This window comes from Tiliqua scincoides, chromosome 2 (assembly GCF_035046505.1).
Source record: "Tiliqua scincoides isolate rTilSci1 chromosome 2, rTilSci1.hap2, whole genome shotgun sequence".
Taxonomy (NCBI): Eukaryota; Metazoa; Chordata; class Lepidosauria; order Squamata; family Scincidae; genus Tiliqua; species Tiliqua scincoides.
This window is the reverse complement of record NC_089822.1, coordinates 99,960,630-99,983,472: the sequence shown is the minus strand read 5'-3', so window position 1 is coordinate 99,983,472 and position 22,843 is coordinate 99,960,630. Positions and strand designations below refer to the sequence as shown.

Here is a 22,843-nt window from a genome sequence, read left to right as displayed (position 1 = left end):
AATGGGCAACTGTCACAAAGGCAAGAGGTGAAAAGCAGTGTGCTCCAAGGATCTTATTGGGACTGGTTCTTTTCATTTTTTTTTTTCAAAAATGACCTGAAGTCAAGGATAAACAGTAAGTTGGCCAAGTTTGTGGATGACATGAAACTTTTCCAAGTGGTGAAATCTAGACTGGATTGTGAAGAACTCCAGAAGGATCTCTCCAAACTGGGGGAATGGGGAGGGAAATGACGAATGCACTTCAATGGCAGAAGCACTTCAATGATGCATATCAGGGCAAGAAATCAAAATTTCACATGTATGGTGATGGGTTATGAGCTGTTTGTAACAGATCCGGAGAGAGATCTTGGGGTACTAGTGAACAGTTTGATGAAAGTGTTGACCTAAGGTGCGGTGGCTGTGAAGAAGGCCTATTCCATGCTCAGGATAACTTAAAAAGAATTAAGAATAAAATAACCAACATTATTTTGCCATTGTACAAATCAATGGAAAGTCTACATCTGGAGTATTGTGTCCAGTTCTGGTTGCCACATCTCAAAAAGGATATAGTGGAATTGGAAACAGTTCAGAAGAAATTGACCAAAATAATTAGAGGGCTGAGGCATCTCCCTTATGAGGAAAGGTTATAATTTCTGGGGCTCTTCAGTCTAGAAAAAAGGCACCTGAGGGGCAATGTGATTGAGGCACATAAAATTATGCATGGGATGGATAGAGTGGCTAGAGGGAAGTTTTTTTTCCCTCTCACACAACACCAGGATCAGGGGTCATCCACTAAAATTGACTGGCAAGAGAGTCAGAAAAGACAAAAAGGAAATATTTCTTTACCCCAGTGAATAATTAATCTGTGGAACTCCTTGCCACAGGATGTGGTGATGACCCCTGGCCTAGATACCTTTAAAAAGGGATTGGACAGATTTATAGAGGAAAAATTCATCACAGACTACAAGTCATGATTATTGTATGCAACCTCTGAGTTTTAGAGATAGCCTCTGAAAGCCAGTTGCAAGAGATGGGCAACAGGATACAGGTTCCTTATTGTCTGTGTGCTCCCTGAGGCATCTGGTTGGCCTCTGTGAGATACAGGAAGCTGGACAAGATGGGTCTTTGGCCTAATCCAGCACAGCTCTTCTTCTGTTCTTATTGTCTGCTGCCAGACGGTAGGCAGAGATGGCAGCAAAATGAATAGATTTGTCAAGCCCATCTGTTTGGGGTGGATGCCTTCCTTGTAGTATGTCCTAGAAAGAGGCATCCTCTGTTTTGTTGGATGCTGCATAGGCACAAAAGAGTTTCCACTTCAAATATGTTTTGCATGTGAGAAAGTTATGGAATGAGCTAGGGTGTCCTTTATTGCACTGTCAATGCCAACTATTAGATCCTCCACACACCATTAGCTTCAATGTCTCCAGGTTGTGGCGGGAGTATTCAACCTTCTAAGACTGGACAGATATGTGGATATATTTGCCCTTCATTATCCTGAACAGAGGCAGATCTGCTGTGGCCACCACTGTGTTATCAGAATGCAATTGGTACTGAATTTGCGTATCCTGCTGATGATCTTGGTGATGAGCGTGGAAACACACAGACCAGACCCCCTTCCTATTGAAAGAGAATTTTCTATGGATTGGGAATTGTGTCCAAGTTGGCTGGAAAATATTTTGAACTTGGGATTTGCGACGGATGGAAAACAGGTTCGCAACAGGACAATGATGAGTTACCGAGAGGAAGGCTTCAGCTTTGAGGTTTCCTTCATGGGCAATCCCCTTGTCTCTCATTCAGTTACTAAGGACATCCCCCAACTAAATGGACTGCTGTTGGGGTGATTTAGTATTGTATGTACCTGTCCCAAATCATACATGCTCAAGTGCAAAGGGCTCCCTAAGGCCAGCTTTTGTTCTAAGACAATGTTTTTCAAACTGTGGGTCAGTGAACCAATTTCAGAAGGGTCCCCATTCAATTCAATATTTTATTTTTAATATATTAGACTTGATGCTACCATGGCATGTGACTGCATTGGGGGAAATATTACAGATCTGTACTTTGAACAGGCTACTCTGTATATGCTTTTAATGATGATAGTAAATAGAACTTACTGCTGGGTAAGTGTAGGTAGGATTGCAGCCTAGGGTTGTTAAAAAATTTCCTACTTGATGATGTCACTTCCGGTCATGACATCACTTCCTGTGGGTCCTAACAGATTCTCATTCTAAAAAGTGGGTCCCGGTGCTTAAAGTTTGAGAACCACTGTTCTGAAAGGAGAAAGAGGAGTTAGTCCTAATGATGCTGCTTCAGCTGTAATCAAAAAGCAACTGGGGGGGTAGGGATAGGGTTCTTTCCACGCTTAAGGCCCCTGCACTTGATTGATAGATCTCCCCCATCAAGTGCAGGGGCAGCTCACTCCACAAAGTTCTGGAAATTTCTGAGGCCAACTCTGCACATGCACAGAACTCCAGAAATGTGACTGCACAGAGACCACAAAAAGCCACTCACAACTGACAATTTAAAGTTGATGAAATTGCTGGCATATGATTCCCACTTGATCAAATTTGAGTTAACAAACCATGAAGATGCTTGTGCAACAATAAGCCAATATGCACTGGCCGGATGTGTTTGACCTGCTGGTCTTTTTCCAACAACACTGAATTACTGTTGTTCTTGCATCTGCTGATTAATGGCTTGGCAATGCTGTGAATTTGTTTGGCATGGCCGATTTGCATGTTGGCCACAAACATGAGAATGGGAACCTTGCATTTGCTGATGACCATCTATATTTGCCCGAACAGTGTCGCTTCACTGAGATAGGCAACAAATGTGGGGATGTATGACTTCAGAATACAGGTGGGAACTCAGTACTGAGTGCTCCATACAAAATAATTTCCTTATCAAAGCAAACTAAATGTTAAGGAGAAGCATTCTTGATTCGCCTACTCCATGGCACTCGTTTTCTATGTGCAAGGAAGGGCTGTTGTCTTTGAATGGGGGAGCATTCAATCACGTGAGCTGCCACTTGTGGTCTGAAGTGGTACAACCCACACACAGGCTTATCAACTCAGTGGGAACTAGGCCAGCCCATGAATCCAGTGCATTCTTAATAAGGCCATTCTGTGGATCAGCAATTTTCTGTGAGTGTGCTGCCACATACTGGTGTGCCGTGAATGGTCTGCAGGTGTGCTGCGGGAGTCTGGGAGAGAGTCATTTATTAGTAGGGCCATTGGGGGATGTGAACACCCCACTGACAGTGTGGTGTGCCTTGTCGATGGACAAAAAACCAAAGGTGTGCCTTGACAACTTTAGCGCCTTGTCAGTGTGCCATAAAATGAAAAGGGTTGAAAATTGCTACTGTAGATTGAACACAGTGTAGAGATGCAGAAGTGTGCCAGGTAATTCAGATACCCAAGCTAGCAATCTTTTCAGTCACTGATCAGATTCCCCTTGGGAACCTGCCATCATGGTTTCCCAATCAATCTATCACAGCCATGACCTACCTCAGGAAGTCTTTGGCATCTCTTGGGAGACAGCAAACAAGAAGGGTAATCCGTGCCAGTGTTGATGGTGGCATCCACAAAGCAGTAAACTGGGCCCCCTAGGAATGGACACCAAGGACGAAAGTGTGTTTGTACTGTAAATTATCTAGAACATGTCCAGGATAGTAAATAATAGTTGAGTTAATAATCTGTATTTATTGGGTCAGCAGCTCACATTCAGTGGCAACAGAAAGAGGGCAACTTTGGAGGTTCTTCAGAACAAATAGCGGCTGGGAGGTGTGCGATGTAGATTGGAAAAGGCGCCGGTGAGAAAAGCAGTAAACACCCCTATCAGCACCACTACTCTGATCACATTATAAACCCAGCATTGTTGCCTCCCACATCCGGTCTAGTTTGGCCCCTAGATTGTGATGTACAGCAGTCAACTTCTGAAGAGGGTCATATCAACTCTGCAGGGCAGACAGAAGCTTGATGTCAGGATAGCAAATATGCTGCTTTGCTGAGGTCTCAGTTTTGCATCAGGTTCTGCACCAAGAAAAACTAAATTCTGCAGCTTTTATAACCTCTGCAAATGAAACAAATCTGCATAAGATTTTGCATAGTTTATTCTGATTCTTCTCATTATAGAAAAGGGCAAAAAGCTCTAATGGCCCCTGACCATTGGGAATTAATCTGCCAACTCCTTTAGTTTCTGAGGAATTGTCCAGATACTTTTAAACATCGCTTGGCATCCGCATTTCACTTGCACGTGAAAAAGAGAGATAAAAATAAAAGCAAAGATTCTGGGACATGAAGTGCTACCCCTCCCTTCACTGCAAGATTCTAGTGCAGTGAAAAAAGTATTTAGAATATTTAATATATTGGCCACATCCAGCCCCAGAGAAATTATCTCTTCTCACCTGGTGACAGTATGAAATTTGAATCAAAGTTCTGGCCCAACATTTACCCACAGTTTCACTCCTAAGGAAAAGAAAATTGTTTTCAACGTATAATAAATAGATATTCTCTGTCTTTTGGCTAAGATCAAGTGTAGTATCCATACTTTAATATTACATATCCCTTTGATTTTGTTTGTAACACCATGGCTGTTTCTGAATGCATGTGCTCCGAAACTGAAACCAGCTATACGGTGCCAATCTGATTCTGAAGCTTGACCATTCACGAATGGATCAGTGCAAAGTACATTTCTGGACCCCAGGAACATTGTCTGGACAGTGAGGAGTGGCTCCTCACAGAAGCAGCTATGCCCACTGTAGTGGGGTGATGGAAAAGCAAAATATTAGAAAGAAATGACTACCAGTACAAATGTGATGTAACAAAATCAAACATACTTTAGGAGAACAAGGAGAGCTGAACTTATTGTCAATAGCATACAAAGATACACCATATTCTGCCCCAAAACAAAAATGAATGCAGAAACTGAGCAATGGTTTGTCCTTCAGGGTAGAGGTCAGTGAATGGGACAGGCATGGAGAACGCATGGCTTTAGGATGCAGGAGAACAGAAGAACGGCTTTGCAAGATCAGGAAGAAGGTTCATCTGCCATCTCACCCCATTGGTAGCCAGCCAGATGTCCCAAGAAACGCACAAGTTGGGCACAGTGGAGATGTTTGGCCTCAGCAACATATAATGACTGATAAAGCAGGGATCATTGTGCTGAGCCTTATTTGGAGTGCAGCAAACTAACTTAAGACTTCAGCCTTGTGCAAAAAATCCCGGATTACACAGAGGAACACTTGGATAAAATACTACTAAACTCTCCCCCCCCCCCCCAAGAATATGGACATCTGTCATAATCCCAATCTGTTTCTGGGTTCTTCTGATTAATGGGAGATCAGTACAATAGGACATGGATTTGTATAAAGCTTTATGAAACTTCAGATCTTTCCTTAATAATTCCTAACAGTGATTTTTTTTCCTTTTTCATAATTACTGCGGACAGAGTTTTCTACATTTTCTACAGACATTTTTGTGAGTTTTCTACAATGGCCCTCAGGAACTCTTCACTGATAAGCCACAACCAATTTAGATTGCCTAAACCAACCAAGTACTTTGGGGTCCCATTGATTCCAACAAGAGTTACACACATGAGTCAGTGATCCCTAAAAGAGCTTAACTCTGCTCTGGTTGTGCAGCCAAATTGCAAAGCTGTCTATTAACAGTTACTACTAATATTTTATTAATTCTGCTTTAGAGGTCAGGACATAATATTCTGTGGGCCTGTTTGCCTGCATTGGCTATTGAGTAACTTAGGACTTTGTCACTGGCTCAGCAAAGCAAATAAATTAGGTCAGAGACAAAGTGAGCATAATGGCATCCACACTTCTTGAGGGGTTTTCAAATGGGATCGTATGTGCTGGGGGACAAAAAGAATCCCAGTGGAGGAAAATAAATTGGAATGAAAATGGACAAGAAGGCCCTGATTCAGTTATAGTCGTGGACAGCTAGTAATAATAGTACATACATAACACTTCCGATGTTCAAGCTTTTCACACTTCTTACTTTATTGTTATATTTACAATAATCCTGGAAGGTGCATACATTTTAATGACCCTCAACTGCCACAGAAAGGGAAGTGGTCACCTCTGGTCTCCAAAATTAGTTCATGGTAGAGTCGAGATTTCAACTTCAGAAATCCTGATTCGTAGTGCAGTCTCTTAGCCACTATGCAACCAGTAGCTCCAGATGTGCATCCCCATTTGCAACAACAGCTGGATAAAGCTTGTGGATCTTCTTTGCTGAGCTAGCATGGGATTTTGTATACTTTGGAAATTTTTGGGTGCCACCCAGCCCATATAAAGCATTTTCACATCATCTTAATTTCACAGTGGCTGTTAAGCAGGTGCTTGTATCTCTTTTATGGAAACCAACGGGACTTAAGCATGCTTAACTTTGGCTGGATCATACCCCCAGATAAGGATGTTGCAACCAATTGGACTGATAAAGCAAGGCTAGCTTGGTGCAAGAGTTCTTTTTTTAGCCTTTATCCACACAAAATCTTCAGCTGGGCTGGCAATTTATGACCTTGTTTACTGAAGTTTGATAACGCTGCGCTGACTCTCCGCTTGAGCATTTGTTGAGGGTTCCTCGAATGATTCCCAGTTGGCAACTTCTGTCGGTAACACCATGTCCTGCCATGCTTGAGCTAGAACATCAAGGACAGGTGACTTGATTGCAGTTGTAGTTCTTCATCTGTGCAGTTACATGCAGTGGACTTCTGCATATGCAGAGCTGACCTTGGAAGCTTCCAGAGCCTTGCAGAGCGTTCTGCCCCTGCTCTTGAGTGAGCATGTGCTTTGTGTGCTATTACACACCATGTGCTTTGAAGGTGGGAAATACACTCAAACCTTCCATTCCTTTGAAAACTGTTCCATATAATCAAATTGTAGCATTTGTCGAGAGGTTCCACAGTTGGAGCCAGACCTGCAGAGGAGACACTCAGGTGGGTTGGGTGTCTGCAGAGACAACCACTCAAAGGACTATAGCTATAGGTAAGCAACCTCTCTTCCTTCTTCTGTGCAGTCACACGTAGTGGTCCACCAACACCCTTTGGCCCATGGAACCTCCCCCCACTCCACCATCCACTCTTGCCTATCTCCATACACCTTCTTCTGCCTGCTGGATGAAGCAAACTGTGGGACTAGGGGAGAGCCCAGCTGCGAGAGAAAGACAGCAGGCAGTCACAAATACTTTTCTCTTTTTGTGAATGTTCTTAGAGTGATGTACACAATGTGTACCTTATTTTCAATAATTGACTCACTCTTGTTCCACCTTAAGAACAATACTGAGTGATGTCATCCTGGCCACTGAATGTTTAGGGATCCCTAGTTTAGATTCTTGAAGAACCCTCTGATCAGTGGGTGCAAGAAAACAAGTTTGTTCAACCCATAATGGAGTAAAGTGGTTTTCCAGTTCCAGCAGTAAGGGGCTTCCTTGCTGTCCAATGAATCTTTCATGGAGTGAGGAGTTGAGATCCTTCACTGACATTTGTCCAGGCAGCCTTCACCCAAAATTACCAAAATGTAGAGCAGTGCTACTACATTTTGGAAACATGCAAGGAGATGGGTTACTGGAGAGACCTTGAGGCATGCTAGAGCAAAACCAAGGAACTGAGGAACAACAAACTGGTGAAGGAGAATAATAGTCATTCTGGATACACCAGGGCAATCATGCCCTTCAACATCCTTGACTAGTTCCTGTGTGTTGATTGTGAGCTGATCATACCCTATGAATTGCACAGGAGTAGTGCAGCAGATGCATAGGCCCAGGGGTGTAGGGGAGAGCAAAGAAGTTGTGGTTTTGAGCCTAGATCCTCAGAGGAGTCTTTCTCCCACAGATAGGACCTTCTGCATCAGATGAGTCATCCCAAAACTGTGGGTAATGCAAACAACCTGGTGTTTTTTGAAGCATTGCAACAGATGTATTCTGAATGAGAGAATTCCTCTTTCTGCTTTGGGAAGTTGGGGGCATGGTCACTCAGCAGGAGTGGAGAGTTGGAAGGGGAATATCACTTCTGCCTTGGGCATTGATCACAGTGCATACCAAATTCCTTCATGGAGAGAGAGACTGCTGTGATGGAGGCTTACTTGTCCAGGCATGAACATTCAAAGCTGAGGGGGAGAAGCACTAGCAGGTGGTGTCATTGAGGGGCCGTACAATCCCCTTCTGTGAAACCAGTTTGCCAGCACTTGTCTTTTGCACATTTGTAGATTGCTGCTACTGTAATTCCCTGATGCTGCAAAGGAACTCAGCACCCTTTTGCTGTGCATTAGTAAATAGCTGTTGTTGCATTGGAATGTTTTATTGCCCTTGTTTTATTGCTGAATTGGAAGGCAGTGACCACATTTCTTCAGATTTATTTCAGAATGCCATGACACGTAACTTGGCTGTAAAATGCTTTAAAAATAAACACTTAGTTCAAAACAAAACACTTTCCCAACACTTGAACAAAAAGTTTATTCCAAAAAAACCCCCATCTCTTTCTTGATTTGAACCACTAATGAAGCCAGCTCCTCACTGCTGAAATAGCCACAGAGCTCTCTCTGATCATTTTGGCAGAAATCTCACAGATCCAGCATCACCGCTCATCCCACCTGTCCACTGACTAGCTTCTTTCCCTGGTTCTGCTTGGGTACAGAATCCTAGGTAACCTGCAATCAATTGGCTTGGAGAGAACCCCTCATTCTTGATTAGAGAACAGAACATGGGAAGAGAAGTGCCCTCGTAAAATTGGACCAGCCAATCGTGTACTATGCCTGTGGCTGGTGCATCTGTTAGATGGATTCAGCAAACTGAAGCCAGGCAATAGTAATCATTTTCCATTCACTGACACACCAGTTATTAGGAAGAACGTTAGCCATTTGGGTGCTAATTAGTCACTCAATGAGATATTTTATGTAAATATTTTTTGCAGGATATCTTGGGACATAACTGTTCCTTTGAAAATTTTATTTTTAAACATCTGGAATATGTAATTTCCCTCCATGTTTCTCCCTTTGCCCATGCTCTCCATTCCCCCTTGAATGGGGGAAGTCTCATTCTTGTGGTCCCCAGAACTTTTAAGTATGCTGAAAGACATTGGGCTGAGCTTGGATGCCCACCATTCAGCTGAAAAGGATTCATGTGGTTGCTGCATTGAACCCCGCCCCCCCCAATGATTTTATTACACATTATTGGTATCAGGCTCTCTTCCCTGGTTCCAACTAGGGCAGGTCATCCTGAATAACCAGCTCCCTCCCCCGGGGGGGGGGGGGGAATCCTGCTTTCTTGGTTAAAGAACAAAACTGAAGGATGGGAAAACTTCCCAGTGGAAATGGGAGTGGTAAATCACCTAGTATGCTGAAACCAGGAAATTGTCTGACCTCAGAAGGGCAAGCTCTCTGGGGGAAACTCCCCCAGAGTTGCTGGGCAAGTGTTGCTACGCAATGCATAAACATAGGAAGACTGCCAGAGGATGGATTAACAGCCCTTGAGAAGAAGCTAGCATGGCTGAAGAAATCCCTGGATTGGGGTGAACGTGTGGTTGCATGTCCCCTGTACATTGACACTCACAGATGTGGCTCATGGATGCATTTTGCCATGAACTGCACCTACGGGGCAGGCCTCAGGAAATTGTTGGGAAATCTACCTTAAGAAAAATCATGAGAAACATTAACTAGCCCAAAATAGAACAGATAAATAGAATTATCTCCACTAATCCTTGCCAGGATAAATGAAAAAAAAAAATTTCTAAACATGAACTAATTTAGCTCTGCTTGCCTACACATCAGCGAATGGCTTCCTATGACTTGCACTGGCAGAGACAGTGTCATCTTGATCAAAGTTACCCTGCACATGCCCAATCTCGTCTGATCTCGGAAGCTAAGCAGGGTCAGGCCTAGTTAGTACTTGAATGGGAGACTGCCAGGGAATACTGGGTGCTGTAGGCTTATACCATAGTCTTTTGAGACTGAAGGTTGCCAACCAAGCTGTCCTATTGCTTGATGTTGCAACAGTTATTGCATGAGGTTACAGCTGCATACCAAGTATAGAAAGGGTACCTAAGCATAGCTTTTAGATGGTACAATTCTTACCTAGCCTCTGCTGTTCTCACATCCCATCTTCACCTATCTGTCTACAACTTACAGCCAGTCCTACTGGGCTTTCACACTCAAGCATTCCACCAGTGCTAACTGCTGAAAAAGAGCCATAAAGTGCTTTCCAGCAATGCACTCGTCACCTTTCTCCCCTTGTACTAATGAAATCACTAGTGCAGTTCTAAGGAGGAAAGCAAAGCAGGAGGCTTCAAGAAGTGTAAGGGGGGTTAAATCCCCATTCACCTTGGAAGTCTCCCAATCCTCTCCCCCCCCCCCCCCGATACAGTGCAACCGTTTTTGATGTGGAAGCACCAACGTGAGGTGGGGGAAGATAGGGAAACTGGCACGAGGGGAAATTTCTTAACAGGATCTTTTCAGGACAAGTTCTGTAGTTGGACCAACTCTTGCTTCATGCTCTGAGCACATAAGCTATAAACAGAACCATATGGAGTTTGGGATTACAGAGTCAATACCTGCATGTGCCTGTTTTTCCTGTTCTGTTCCAGCTCTTTTTCTTTAGATTACCATCTCTTACACCCTGTGCATATTTACATGAGTCTATTGGAATTTATTTGAGTAAATGGTCATAGGATTGTACTCTTAGATCTTCAGCCATTATTCCATAAAGATGGAAATCACTTTGACTGCTTTGACAGAATGGTGGGACAGTAAATATACTAAACAAGTGAAACAAGGCACAGAACCAGTGAGATAGAATGGAGAACCAGGATGGTGTAGTGGTTTGGGAATTGGATTTGTATGTGGAAGACCCAGGTTCAAATCCCCACTCAGCCATGAAGCTTCTGGGTGACCACTATCTCTCAGCCTCAACTACCTCCTGGAGTTGTTGCGAGGACAAAAACAGGAAGGAACCATGTATACCACCCTAAATTCCTTGGAGGAAGGGCAGTATAGTATTTATACACACACAGGTAGAGTAGCTGTTCTTGGACCCCCCCCCCCAATTCCAAAAATTGTGGCTCTTTCAGTTCCTTAAGCCCTCTGAAGGGGACCAGAGCTGCACTCTATGTAAGAGACCCACACATACACACAGTTACTGGAACTTTGATGAAGAAACCTTGGGCTTAAATGTTTGCTCAGCCATAAAACTCATTGGACAAATGGGTACAGAACATAAATAACCTCTGAAGCTCATGAGCTTAATGAGGATATGACACCCACATTAGGCAATTAAACTCCTTAGAGAAAGGGAGGGATAAAAATATGATTGATAAACCAACTCAAACAGAAGGATCATCTACCCACCAACAAAAGCTATACATTTGAACAATATTAAACTATTGTATATTTTATGTGCCAGGAGAAATCAGACCTGTATTTATTAAGGCATATCTTTCACATTATGCATGACTTGCAACACTGAGACAAAAGTTTACAGGTTTTTCTGACAGTTTCCCATAGTTATTTCTATACACAAGACTAGCAAGTTTCCCTTTGGTCTTATGATGAATATCATATATCAAACCAAAAGTCAAAACATATTAAAATATTATGGAAGTATGTTCCTGCAGTTCTTTTTACAACAGAGGTAGAATGCATCACATTGTACTATTTAATTTGTAGTGGAAAAAAATAAGCAGAAGCTCTCCATGTACATAAAAGTATTGTCAAAATAATGGGCAGTCAAAAATAGCACTTTTTTGTTCAATCAATTTCAGTGGGAGAGTTAAACACATGCCTTAACTCACTTACTGAAATTAATGAGACTTTACAAGTTACTAAGTTTGGACTTAGTATATTTTGAAAACAAAAGACACAAAATGTTTGATTACTGTATAAAACCTCTTTCTATTAAGTGGTCTAAAAATGAACAATTTTAAAATAAAATTCCACATTCTTACATCCCCATCCAAACTTGGAATCACTGAATAGCCTGCACTGTGCCTGATTTAAACAATCAAAACTGATGGTTGTCAAATATGAGCAGAAGGCAAGCCAATTTGGTCCATTTTCCACAGTATATCCTTGTATGTTGAAGAAGAAAAGCAAAAGTGAGCCACCCCATGCTACTCAATACTACTTCATACTGACTGAATTAAAGAAAAGTGTTACATGTGTGGACCAAACTTTTTGCTTTGACTTTATTTTATAAACAACTATCTTATCAGTTTCCTGCATAGTTTATATCAAAACTAGTAGGATCAACAATGAGGGTCATAAAACTAACATATATTAAGTACATCGGTGATGCAATAATATATTGTAAATTTCAGCAAGTTACTGGCAAATAAGCACAAGTTAGTTCACTGAAATGGCTGATCTCAGATAAGGTTCTCAATACAGCAGAACTCAATTTCTAATCTTTATCTAAGCTTGGGCATCTGTGGTGCAGGAGCTCCCTCTATTGGGGTAGATGAAGAGACTGACAGAAGCAGCCCACCATGCAGTCTCTCATTCACCCGTAGCTCACATCCATCTTGAAGCATACGAATGGCTATTCGTGCAATATTCTTAGAATCATCAAGTCCACTGTGAGGCCGTCCATCATAATCCATTCCTAGATTTTCAAGCATGGATGACAGTTTAGTTTGGCTTCTGGGCATCTGGCAAAGAAGAAAAACCATATTACACTCAGTTCTGCTATTTTAAAAGAAAGGCTTAGTTTTATGCATCTGTATAAAGGGGATCCATATTGGGCAGAAGGGAACAGTTACTGGAATTGCAGCAAAGTATTCATAATCTTGAAGAGTACACTGAGCAATGCAATGTTCCTCTAGCTCAGGGATGCCCAAACCCCAGCCTGGGGGCCACTTGTGGCCCTCAGGAACTCCCAATCTGGCCCACAGGGAGCCCACAGTTTCCAGTGAGCCTCTGGTCCTCCAGATACTTACTGGAGCCTACGCTGGCCCAACACAACTGTTCTCAGCATGAGGACAACTGTTTGACCTCTTGCATGAGCTGCGGGATGAGGGCTCCCTCCACTGCTTGCCTGTTTCACGTCTGTGATGCAGCTGCAGCAGCAGCAAAGGAAAGGCTGGTCTTGCTTTGTGCAAGGTCTTTTATAGCACTTGTGCTATTGCAAGACCGTCTTTCATTCCTTTAAGTTCCATCTCTAATATATTCATTTATGTAAATTTAGTCAAATTTTAAATGTAAATTAATTCTTTTTTCCCTGGCCCCTGACACAGTGTCAGAGAGATGATGTGGCCCTCTTGCCAAGAAGTTTGGACACCTCTGCTCTAGCTTAACCTATCCCTTCATTAGAATTCCCATAAGTTTACAACCCCTTGATAATATCCCTCCCACTCACAAAAAATCTCTATCTAAATGTGACCAAGCCAGATTGATGAAACTTCAGGAACAGTTAAAAGACTGGGGTCTTGGTGATTGGAAGCTTGAAGTCAAACAAGTTTGGCGTGTGACCAAATTCAAAGGGAGTGAGCACAGAAAAGCAATAGCTGATTTGGGACTCTGCTTCCTACCCTACTGCTACTAACAGCCTAGTCTACCTTGCACTAACTAGAGTCAATCACTATTTGCCACCCTTTCTCCTCAATACATCTACAGCCAAGCTGAGGCTCTACTCCTGTGTCTCCCCACCTCTGCTATGAGGTTAGCCTGAAGATGCTCCTGAGGAGCATTGTTCACAGGCAACCAAGACCAGCTGAGTCAGGAAGAACTGTAATTGGGAGCATGACAATACACTGCAGACTAGCACTTCAGAGGCCAAAGGCAGGATGGTAGGAATCAAGTACCAGTTTGTTGACCTGTGAAGGATTCTACTGCAAGGCCTTGCTTTCTGTGAATACTAGGTTCCTGTTTTCAAGGACTCACCCATCCACTTATTGAAAACATGAATAACATGAGTGATGTGGATACTAATCAAGGTTATGTGTAGAAAACTTTTCAATAAAGGGGAGGAAGGAAATGCAGTATTAGAGACTTTAATTTTTCTTTTCCCCCAAGTTGGGGTAATTCATGTTCAGTGCCTAGCTATTTAATTCCTGCAACTGTGGAAGTCAGACAAAAAGTAACTTCAGGTTCCAATTGTCAAAAGTCTGGTATATTTAGCAGACCACACTAATCTGACGTGGCCACACAAAAGCTTAAAGAACTGCTCACTAGTCCCAATGTACAATCAAGTTCCATGCCCTTCCTGATATAGAAAGACATCTGCTAGACTTTTCATTTTCCTACCAATAGGATGAACCGGTCAGGCAGGATACATGACCTTGACACAAACCTTATAGAAATTCCCATAGGCTTTTCGAATATTGATCCACTTCTTAGCAAATGAAGGATACCTCAGTCGGTTAACACGACACTGGATATTCAAAAATTTACTCATATCCCAGGATCTGAAAAAAGGGAGAGAAAAAACATGACAGACACATTCAGGCTGCAATCCTAAACACACTTTCCTGAGAGTAAGCCCCACTGAATAAAATAGGACTTACTTCTGAGTAGACCTGGTTAGGTTAGGACCTGTCTTTTTCTACCCCTCTTCAGATGACACAAGGGCAATCAATACATGGGCACAGTACTTTAAGGGTGTCTCAGGGAAGCCTGCTTCCAGTGAACCTTATGCCAAGGCTTTTCTTAATAGAAACATATGGTGAAAAAGAAGGGAGCCAGAGGAGCTAAATCATCAGGAGTATTTGAGAATTCCTCCATTTAAGTACTAACCAAAGAGTCCCAACGTTCACAACCGCAGGAAAAGTTTCATTTCCTATCTTAACATTTCAAAATTTGTAACTCCAAAGGGCTACAGCAGTTTAGTGAAAGGTCACTAAAACACAGCCAAAATCTTGCATTACATATTCCTCAACTGACAGTAATACATACAAAGTTGAATTGACTAAATATATGCACACTATTTCCAAAACATACCCATCTGTCAATATGGAATAGCTATATTTGCTTCCCAGTTCCTTCTGCTCCATCCATTCTATAGCATGCTGCAAAACCTTTGGAAAGTCATCTGCTTTGTCTACAAGGGCCTGAAAATATGCAATGCCAGAAATTAATGAAAATGCAAACATTATATGCTGGAAACTCAGATTTAGGAAGGAAAAAAAAGATTAACAAGACTGAGATGAGATAAGATGGAGTTGGACTAGATGGGCTTTTGGCCTGATCCAGTGGGGCTCTTATGTTCTTATGACAACAAAAGCTGAGAATTTAGACAGGTCAAACCTCTAAAAGAATGTTGAGAAATTTATAGTTTTCTGAAAATAAAACTAGCACTCACTAAACTCTAAAAGATTCTATCTTCTAGTTTCTTGTGACACACCATGGCTGGTAAGCTGTTTCTGTAAAAAAGGCTGATAAGAAAGATCTACATCCTATACCTTTGGTGCTTCATGAATTAGTAAAAGAAAAACACTTAAAATGTGCATTCACTACTGCATAGCATACCAGTGAAAAGCAAAAACTCTCACCCAAATAATTAGGATGTGAACAGCCATTTCAAAATTTAGTGCTACCTTGCCTGCTTTGAATTGAATGTTACCTTAAGATTGTTATTGTTATATTAACTCAACTGAAGCCTTCCACTGGATACAGCACACCCAAGGATAGGATTGGGCTGTTTGCCACTATACTACATGAGCTCATTACACTGTTCATGGTGGGTTCTCCAATGCTTTTCAACCTTCTAATCTTCAAATAATGGTTTGCACTTGTCTGCCCAAGAACATTCACACATCTGATGAGGAACCCCTGTGTGAGGCAGAGAACTCTAGAGCAGTGCTTCCCAAACTCCTATAAGGAAGTTGGAGCACCATGTGTGAGGGAGAGGATATGGCAGCAATGCTATCTCTAGGATCATGCTGCTGCTGGGGGAAAGGGGTTTTTTCCAACTTACCTGAGTGAGTGCCAGTATCTTGGGGGTGGGGGGAAGGCATGAAGCCCAGCAGACATCTCTGCAGGGCTCCCCAAGCTTCCAAGACAGTAAAAAAGCTATTGAAAACCAAAACCTGCACCCTCCCAGAGGCTGGCATTCCCTCAGGTTAAACCCCCCACCCACCCAGCAGCAGCAGCATGATCCTGGGCATGGCATTGCTGCCTTTCCGCCCTCCCTGCTCCTTAAAGAGACAGGGACAAGTGCTTCCCTGGCTTGAGGGTCGTGACCCACCAATTTGGGAACCACTGCTCTAGAATCTACAGGGGTGTCCCAGGTTTTTGGCAGGAGGGCCACATTATCTCTCTGACACTGTGTTGGGGACCAGGGAAAAAAGAATTAATTTACATTTAAAGTTTACATAAATGAATATATTAAAGATGAACTTATATGGATGAATGAATGGTCTTGCAATAGCTCAAGGCCTATAGAAGGCCTTGCACAAAGCAAGGCTGGCCTTTCCTTTGGTGCTGCCACTGCATCACAGATGTGAAACAGCAAGCAGTGGAGGAAGCCCCAATCCCACAGCTCACATGAGAGGTCAAGCAGTCACCCTCACGCTGAGAGCAGCTGCGTCGGGCCAGTGCAGGCTCCAACAAATCTCCAGAGGGCCAGAGGCTCATTGGAGACTGGGGGCTCCCTGAGGGTCACATTGAGAGGCCTCAAGGGCCACATGTGCCCCAAGGCCAGGGTTTGGGCACCCCTGCTGTAGAACGTACTATCAAGTTAGGCTTTATTGTTGCCTCACACAGACTGAAAATGCAGCCAAGGATTTGCTAAACATTCTCGAGGGACTGCAGTGCAGAGAAAGGTAAATAACAGTCAACTTTGTTTTAGCTGTCTTTCAGGAAGCTTATCTACCAACACTGATCTTCCCATTGAGAAATGCTGACAAGAGTTCAAGGAATGCCAGGATTTCCCAGAACAAAGTTTGAAAACCAATGACCTAACATATAAACTAGTGTGCCTTGTGTAAGAATTTTTCCTATTCAAATTAATGTAATAATTGTATTCAGCTGGATTTTCACTATAAGGTCTGTTTTCAGGAACAAGTTAACTATGGATAAAAAAGGAAGAGTGTATCTGCATTTTGAATTGGATGCTAGCACTTCAGTCAAAATCTTAATTTTGTATCCTTTTAGAACCGTCTGTGTCATTGCTACTCATGACTCTTACCTGAGAGATTCCTGTTAGATTAATGCAAAACTCTGAAAGCCGAGGATTAATCTCTGGTTTCACATATCGTTGAAATGTATCCTCCTATAAGATAAATTAAAGAAAGCTGATTTGGCAGCAGTGTGGAAGAAAAAAAGAAAATCAATTTCTTTTATAAAAGCAGAAAGTAACGGTCAATAAATAAGGTAATAATTTCTAACAAGCAATCAGACAAAATAAAGATTCATTATCTGTATTTCATAAAGCACTTATGAAATCTAACTTCTGCTGCTCTAGGTCTTAGGCTTGGTCCACACATGCAGCAGCAGAATAAAATAGGAGGAACTACCATTTCAGACTGTAGGACCCACACCTCATTTTTGAATGCACTCCTATGTAAAAAGCATGCTGTAATCAGAAAACAAGCACAGCAGAGGAAGGCTTAAGAGAACAATTTTTGCTGGTGTGCCAGGTTTTTTTTTTAACATGCAGAAAGCTTGGTAACTGGGAAAACTATCAAACATGGCATGCACAGCACATCTGCATTCCACTCGATCACCTCAGGTTGCTACCTTTGTAGACTAAGCCTTACAAAAAAGAGACATACTGCTAGCTCCCACTTCAAATATCTCTGCTAAATGATGAGTAGTATCAAGAGACATTAACAAGCAGTAGCTTGAGTGGGGCCAGTCTTACCCGCTTCAAGAAGCAGCCTGCCCAGGTCTAGGTGCATCTCTGGAGTTGAGAAGGGTTCAGTGGTGCAGAGAAAGGGCTATTGTCCAGTTGAGCAGAGTACAGCTCCCCATGCTGCAAGTCTCTACAGCAGCATTTGTGTCCAGTGGAAAGTACCTGCAGGAGCCTTTCCATCCCCCCCCCCAGAGAATGGGTATTGGATCCAGAGGGCAATTAGGCAGAGAAAGTGAAACAAGAAAGGGGGAGGAAGGGACCAGCCAAGGTCAGGAGAAAATGAGTGGGCCATGGATGAGAAGGGGCTGGAGGCTGACTTAAAGAGAGGAGCTCTGGGAAGCTGGAAAAGGCCCTGAGGCTTAGGGTGCTGTCGTTCTTCTCCCTGCCTTTGCTCTGAGACCCAGGAGAGGGAGGGAGACAAGTCTGGTGGATATGGCCCAGAATGCCCCATGTTGGCTACTGTGCCTATATCAATGAGGACTTCAGAGACAGGAGCCCAAGACCTCCCGCTTCTCTGGGCCCAACATAGCTGTTGAGACTACACACACCCATATAACCCATGTATGCTTGTGTATATTTGAAAGGGTTATCCCACAGTTCCTAAGAGGCAAAACTCACCTAAACACACAGTTAGCAAACATTAAACAATATTCATAAGTACTTTTAAATTTCTAAAAAGGTTCCACTGCCTATGCTTTCCTTACTCAACATTCTACATTTAAAATGCTACCTCCCCCTTTTTGAAGCAGCAACAAAATACTTTAAAAAGGAGACAGGACCACTTACTATTTCTAGTGTCCGAGTGTTTAACAAGACAATAGGAAACTCTATTATTTCATGTGTAAATTCAGGCTGATTGCCTTCTTCACAAGTTGCTTCAAAGTCAATAATACAGATGTAATCATAGTAATTCTCTCCATTGGTAGGCTGTTTATGCATCAACTTTTCTTTCTTATAGTAGTTCTTCAGCCTCTTTTTCAATACATCTTTCACTCCTCTGCCAAAGGAAAAGAAAATCTCATAGCGCTTATCTGCCACCAACCCAGGGTGATTCAACACAGTCCTGGGCCGGAGTAGAAACCACAGCTGAAACATGTCATCTTTTGCTCCATTTGTATGCCAGCTCTCTTTGCAAATGTCAGTCTGCATCTGGTAGACTACTATAAAACAATTTTAAATAGCAGCATGTTTTGGTCCAACTCGGATACAACAGGACACAAGGGAACGTTGCTCCTATTGTTCAGTCTTGTGTAGAGCAAGACGTGACAACTTTAAAGCAAGTCTAAAAATATTTTTACAAGAATCTGAAAAATTTAGAAAAAAATTGTTTAGTAGGCCACTGTTACTCCCAGCTGATAAATAGGAATCCAAGGCTAAAAGATAAGTTACTTGTACAATGCAACAGAATGCATCCACGGAGAAGCATTAGTTACAACTTAATTTTTTTCTGACAAGGCTCACCACTTGGTACATCAGTAAATAATCATATTAACCACAATTCTCCTCTATTTCCCTTTTTTCACCAAATTAGCTTTCAAGCACTTAGAAAGTGTGTATGGAACTTCCCTCTTCTGTTTTTTATACACAATTGTAATGTACAATGGCCTGCAAAATTTAGGGTCAGAAAAACCTTTTTTTAAAATTCATGGTGGTTTTACATGAATTTGGGGTGCTGATTCCAAAACTGCATCAATTTTGCCCTATTACACCTAGTTTCAGAAATACAGCATAGCCTTATTAGTGAATGATGCACACGATGTGCATGTGCAAACTCCTGATTTTAGAAATGAGCTATGTCAGAATGCCAGATGCAAGGGAGGGCACCAAAATGACGTCTCTTGTTATCAGGTGTGCTCCCTGGGGCATTTGGTGGGCCGCTGTGAGATATAGGAAGCTGGACTAGATGGGCCTATGGCCTGATCCATTGGGGCTGTTCTTATGTGAATAGTTCAAGTCACTTCCTCATGAAGAAGCCTACACCACAGCTTAGTAAGTAATAATTCTAGTCTCTCCTTTACATACATCACACATTCCTTTGTCCTCAAAGATAAGCACCTGGAAAATGCATACCTTGTGTCAAGCTTGAATTCAGCAAGTTTAGCTCTCAGCTCATCTCTACTCATTCTATTGATATAGCCATTTGTCAAAGAAATTTCTTTGTAAACTGGGTCACTAAAGTCACTGGAACCAGTCGTCGTTTTCTTATTATTATCTTCCTGGCCATCAAGCCTACAGCGCTGCTTGACCTGGAAGAAAGGTACTGGAGCTTGAGAGGCAGATAATGCTGCAGGACCAAATGTAGACATTAATAGTAAATATTGTGACTTAGCCAACAATGGTAATTCATATCTAGCCATCAGCCTTGAAAATGAAAGGAACTCCTGATCCTTCCCAATTTTCAATTCTGGATTGGCTCACAATGTTGTTGTTAATAACAACAACAAAGGGACCCAGGGCGGCTTACAACGGTAATTTGTTAATTTGGTAATTTGTTAATGCAAATAAAGATCAAATTCATATTTGATAAAAACCATTGGGCCACTCATAAAAATAGAATGGATATTCATTCACTGTACAGTAATTTAGTGCTTTTTGTGAATATGAAACATATGTAGACAATTTTAATCACGTTTTATTATGCTCTTCCAAGAAGCTCAGTGTGGAGCTCAAGATACTATTTCATACTTCTGAGATAGGCCCAGTGATTTGCCAAGTCACCTAGTGAGTTCATAGCTCATAAAGGATGTGAACTCATGTCTCCCAATTTCTGTGTTATATTCAGCATATCACACTGGTTAAGCATACAATGCTTCCACAATTCTGAAAATAAGACAGACATGCTTGTTCTGTACCTAGCACTATATTCTCTTACTCAGCACTGCTTCATGCACTAAAGGCAAAGACCTCAGAGTATGTACTTTTTAAGGCTTATCCCTAAAACATATGAACAAAACATATATAATATTTGAAACATGCGCATCACACAGTAACACACATCTTTAAACCAGTTCCAACAATATGTCAGTAAATGATTGGGAGCGGGTGGGAATGTAGGAATGGTATAAAGTGGAAGCTGTGAATTCACACAAGATTGTAGTTTCTTTTCTATTAAAATTAATCTGCGATGGTTCTTTTAAAGGAAAAGAAATCAAAATCTCATATGAATGCACAATTCATTACACTGTAAACAGGACTACACAGGAGTATGACATGAGTTTGAGCAATTTCTTCCCCCTACTTTTCATGCATATGTACAGTCTTCACTACAGTGATAAGTACATATCACAGAACTGAGATGTGGTTGTGACTTCTGGTAAAGGGTATGCTCAGTGACAGTTTGCCATTCACCAAAGTTGCCAAATGACCAGAAAACAAACCAGTCACACCTGCTCCTGTGCCTTAATTCTTGCAGATAAAGTTGTTAAATAAGTGACAATATTCATCTTTCTATTGAAAAAAGTTTCACCTGCTGATTCCTGCAGATCAAGCAATGGCTAAAAAAGGGGCAGGAGGAGCAGATTTAAAAAACTGGCCACCTTAACCTTGCATGGTACATAACTGCCTTGGGCTGCAATCCTGTGCACACTGAACTTGGAGTAAGTCCCATTTAACTCAATGGAAAACACCTCACCTGGCTTCTGAAGGTCTGCGTCACCCTCTGCCATGCCCTCACAGGGTCTTGGCAGCACCCTACCTGCTGTGTGGTGCTTTGGAAGATGGCAAGCATAACAGACTGCTGTTGGCAATTATCTACACCAGTGCTTTTCAACCGTTAGTACAGGTACCACCAGTAGTACTCAAGATACTTGCAGGATCCCTGAAACCCAGCAAGACCAGGAATGCGAAGCAACAAACAGCACCAAGAGGATTGGTTTGGCAGGCAGAGCTCCAAAGTGTACATTTCCGTCCTCAAAAAAGTGCACCCACCTCATCTTGAGCTTCTTACTGGTGTCTGTCGCACCGCATCTAACCTCCCAAGCCAGAAGTGACTGGTGATGACATCATCACCATCACCAGTTATGCCAAGTGGAACTTTGAATAGGTGGACCATGTGAGAAGACACCTTGAGAAACACAGATCTTAACTGCCTAATCCTACGCATGTTTACTTATAGGGTTGCCCTATACAAAGGGGGCCACAGCGCCTATACCTTTGACCATTGTATAGAAGAGGGAGTGTGGGCAAGTGCAGCTTTTTCAACCCTTCCATGCTGAGCGGCACCTGCCCAATGCCCTCTTCTCTGCAGTGGTTACAGGCAGAGGCACCATGTCCTCCATGGCATGTGGCAACCCATACTTGGGATGGGGAAATGAACTCCACTGAGCTGAAAGACAAGAGGTGACACGTCTCAAGGGGGCCCCTGTAGGAGGCTGGGGCGTCAGGACGACGCCATTGGTGAAGTGGGGGCTCTAATGCGCCGCCACCAGTGCGCTGGTAGTGCTTGAAGTGCCACACGGGCCTTCAGGTCTCCACACAGAGAGACGCCTCAGACCCCCCCTGACGTGGGGGAGGGAGCCCTGAGGGGGGAGGGGCTGGAGAAGCAGCGCGCGACTACTCGCCCAACGGTCGCTGCCGCACCACGTGACCCCTCCCCTTTCGCCAAACGCCACACCAGCGCGCGCGGGCGAAACCAATGACGCGACAAAGGGTAGAACCAAGGCTCGAGGGGGGGGCGCTGCTCGCCTTGGAGAAGACACTCACCAGAGAGCTGTCCGGCGCGCGCACTTCTGTTGTTTCCTCTACCACCTGCTGCGGCACGTTCTCCTTCTGGGCCTGCATTCCTTGCCGTCCGGGGGGAGTTTAAAAAAACACGCGCGCGGGCGAGCACCAGAAGAGTCAATTAAAAAAGCAGACACAAACAAGCGGGCAGCTGGGACTGGGCGGGGCGGGAGGTGACGCCAGCGAATCCCGCCTCGCTCCGCCCCCTCCCGCGCAGAGAATGGACGGGGCCGGAAAGGGGGAGACTACGAGGGCGCTGCTCACGTTCGAACCCGTCCGTTGGTTTCGCTGTGACGTCATCGGGGCATCTGGACCAGCCCCAGCATCCTGCTCCGAGGCAGAGAGGCGCAGGGCCTATCAGT

At 43.1% G+C, this 22,843-nt stretch overlaps 1 protein-coding gene across 2 annotated transcripts; it reads right to left on the bottom strand.

Moving 5' to 3' along the window:
• Nucleotides 1-11,378: 11,378 nt before the first annotated feature.
• On the bottom strand, nt 11,379-22,622 carry ERI1 (exoribonuclease 1). Of its 2 annotated transcripts, XM_066616480.1 has the most exons (7): nt 22,464-22,622; nt 19,833-20,008; nt 18,549-18,759; nt 17,097-17,180; nt 14,909-15,018; nt 14,262-14,376; nt 11,379-12,621 (listed from the first exon to the last, which is right to left on the bottom strand). In XM_066616480.1, exons 1-7 carry the CDS (start codon nt 22,539-22,541, stop codon nt 12,382-12,384), a joined length of 1,014 nt encoding a protein of 337 aa, XP_066472577.1. In that variant the 5' UTR covers nt 22,542-22,622; the 3' UTR covers nt 11,379-12,381. The 2 variants fall into 2 exon arrangements, with proteins under 2 accessions (XP_066472577.1, XP_066472578.1); XM_066616481.1 differs by lacking the exon at nt 19,833-20,008 and having other exon boundaries at nt 22,464-22,549.
• Between the last annotated feature and the right edge of the window lie 221 nt (nt 22,623-22,843).

Excerpts from the sequence above, each read along its gene's own strand:
- ERI1 (XM_066616480.1), bottom strand. The coding sequence starts at position 22,541 with ATGCAGGCCCAGAAGGAGAACGTGCCGCAGCAGGTGGTAGAGGAAACA. Across the intron at positions 18,760-19,832 it reads GAATTCAAGCTTGACACAAG|AGGAGTGAAAGATGTATTGA; the intron begins GTATGCATTTTC and ends TTCCTTTGGCAG. Across the intron at positions 15,019-17,096 it reads ATCTAACAGGAATCTCTCAG|GCCCTTGTAGACAAAGCAGA; the intron begins GTAAGAGTCATG and ends GCATATTTTCAG.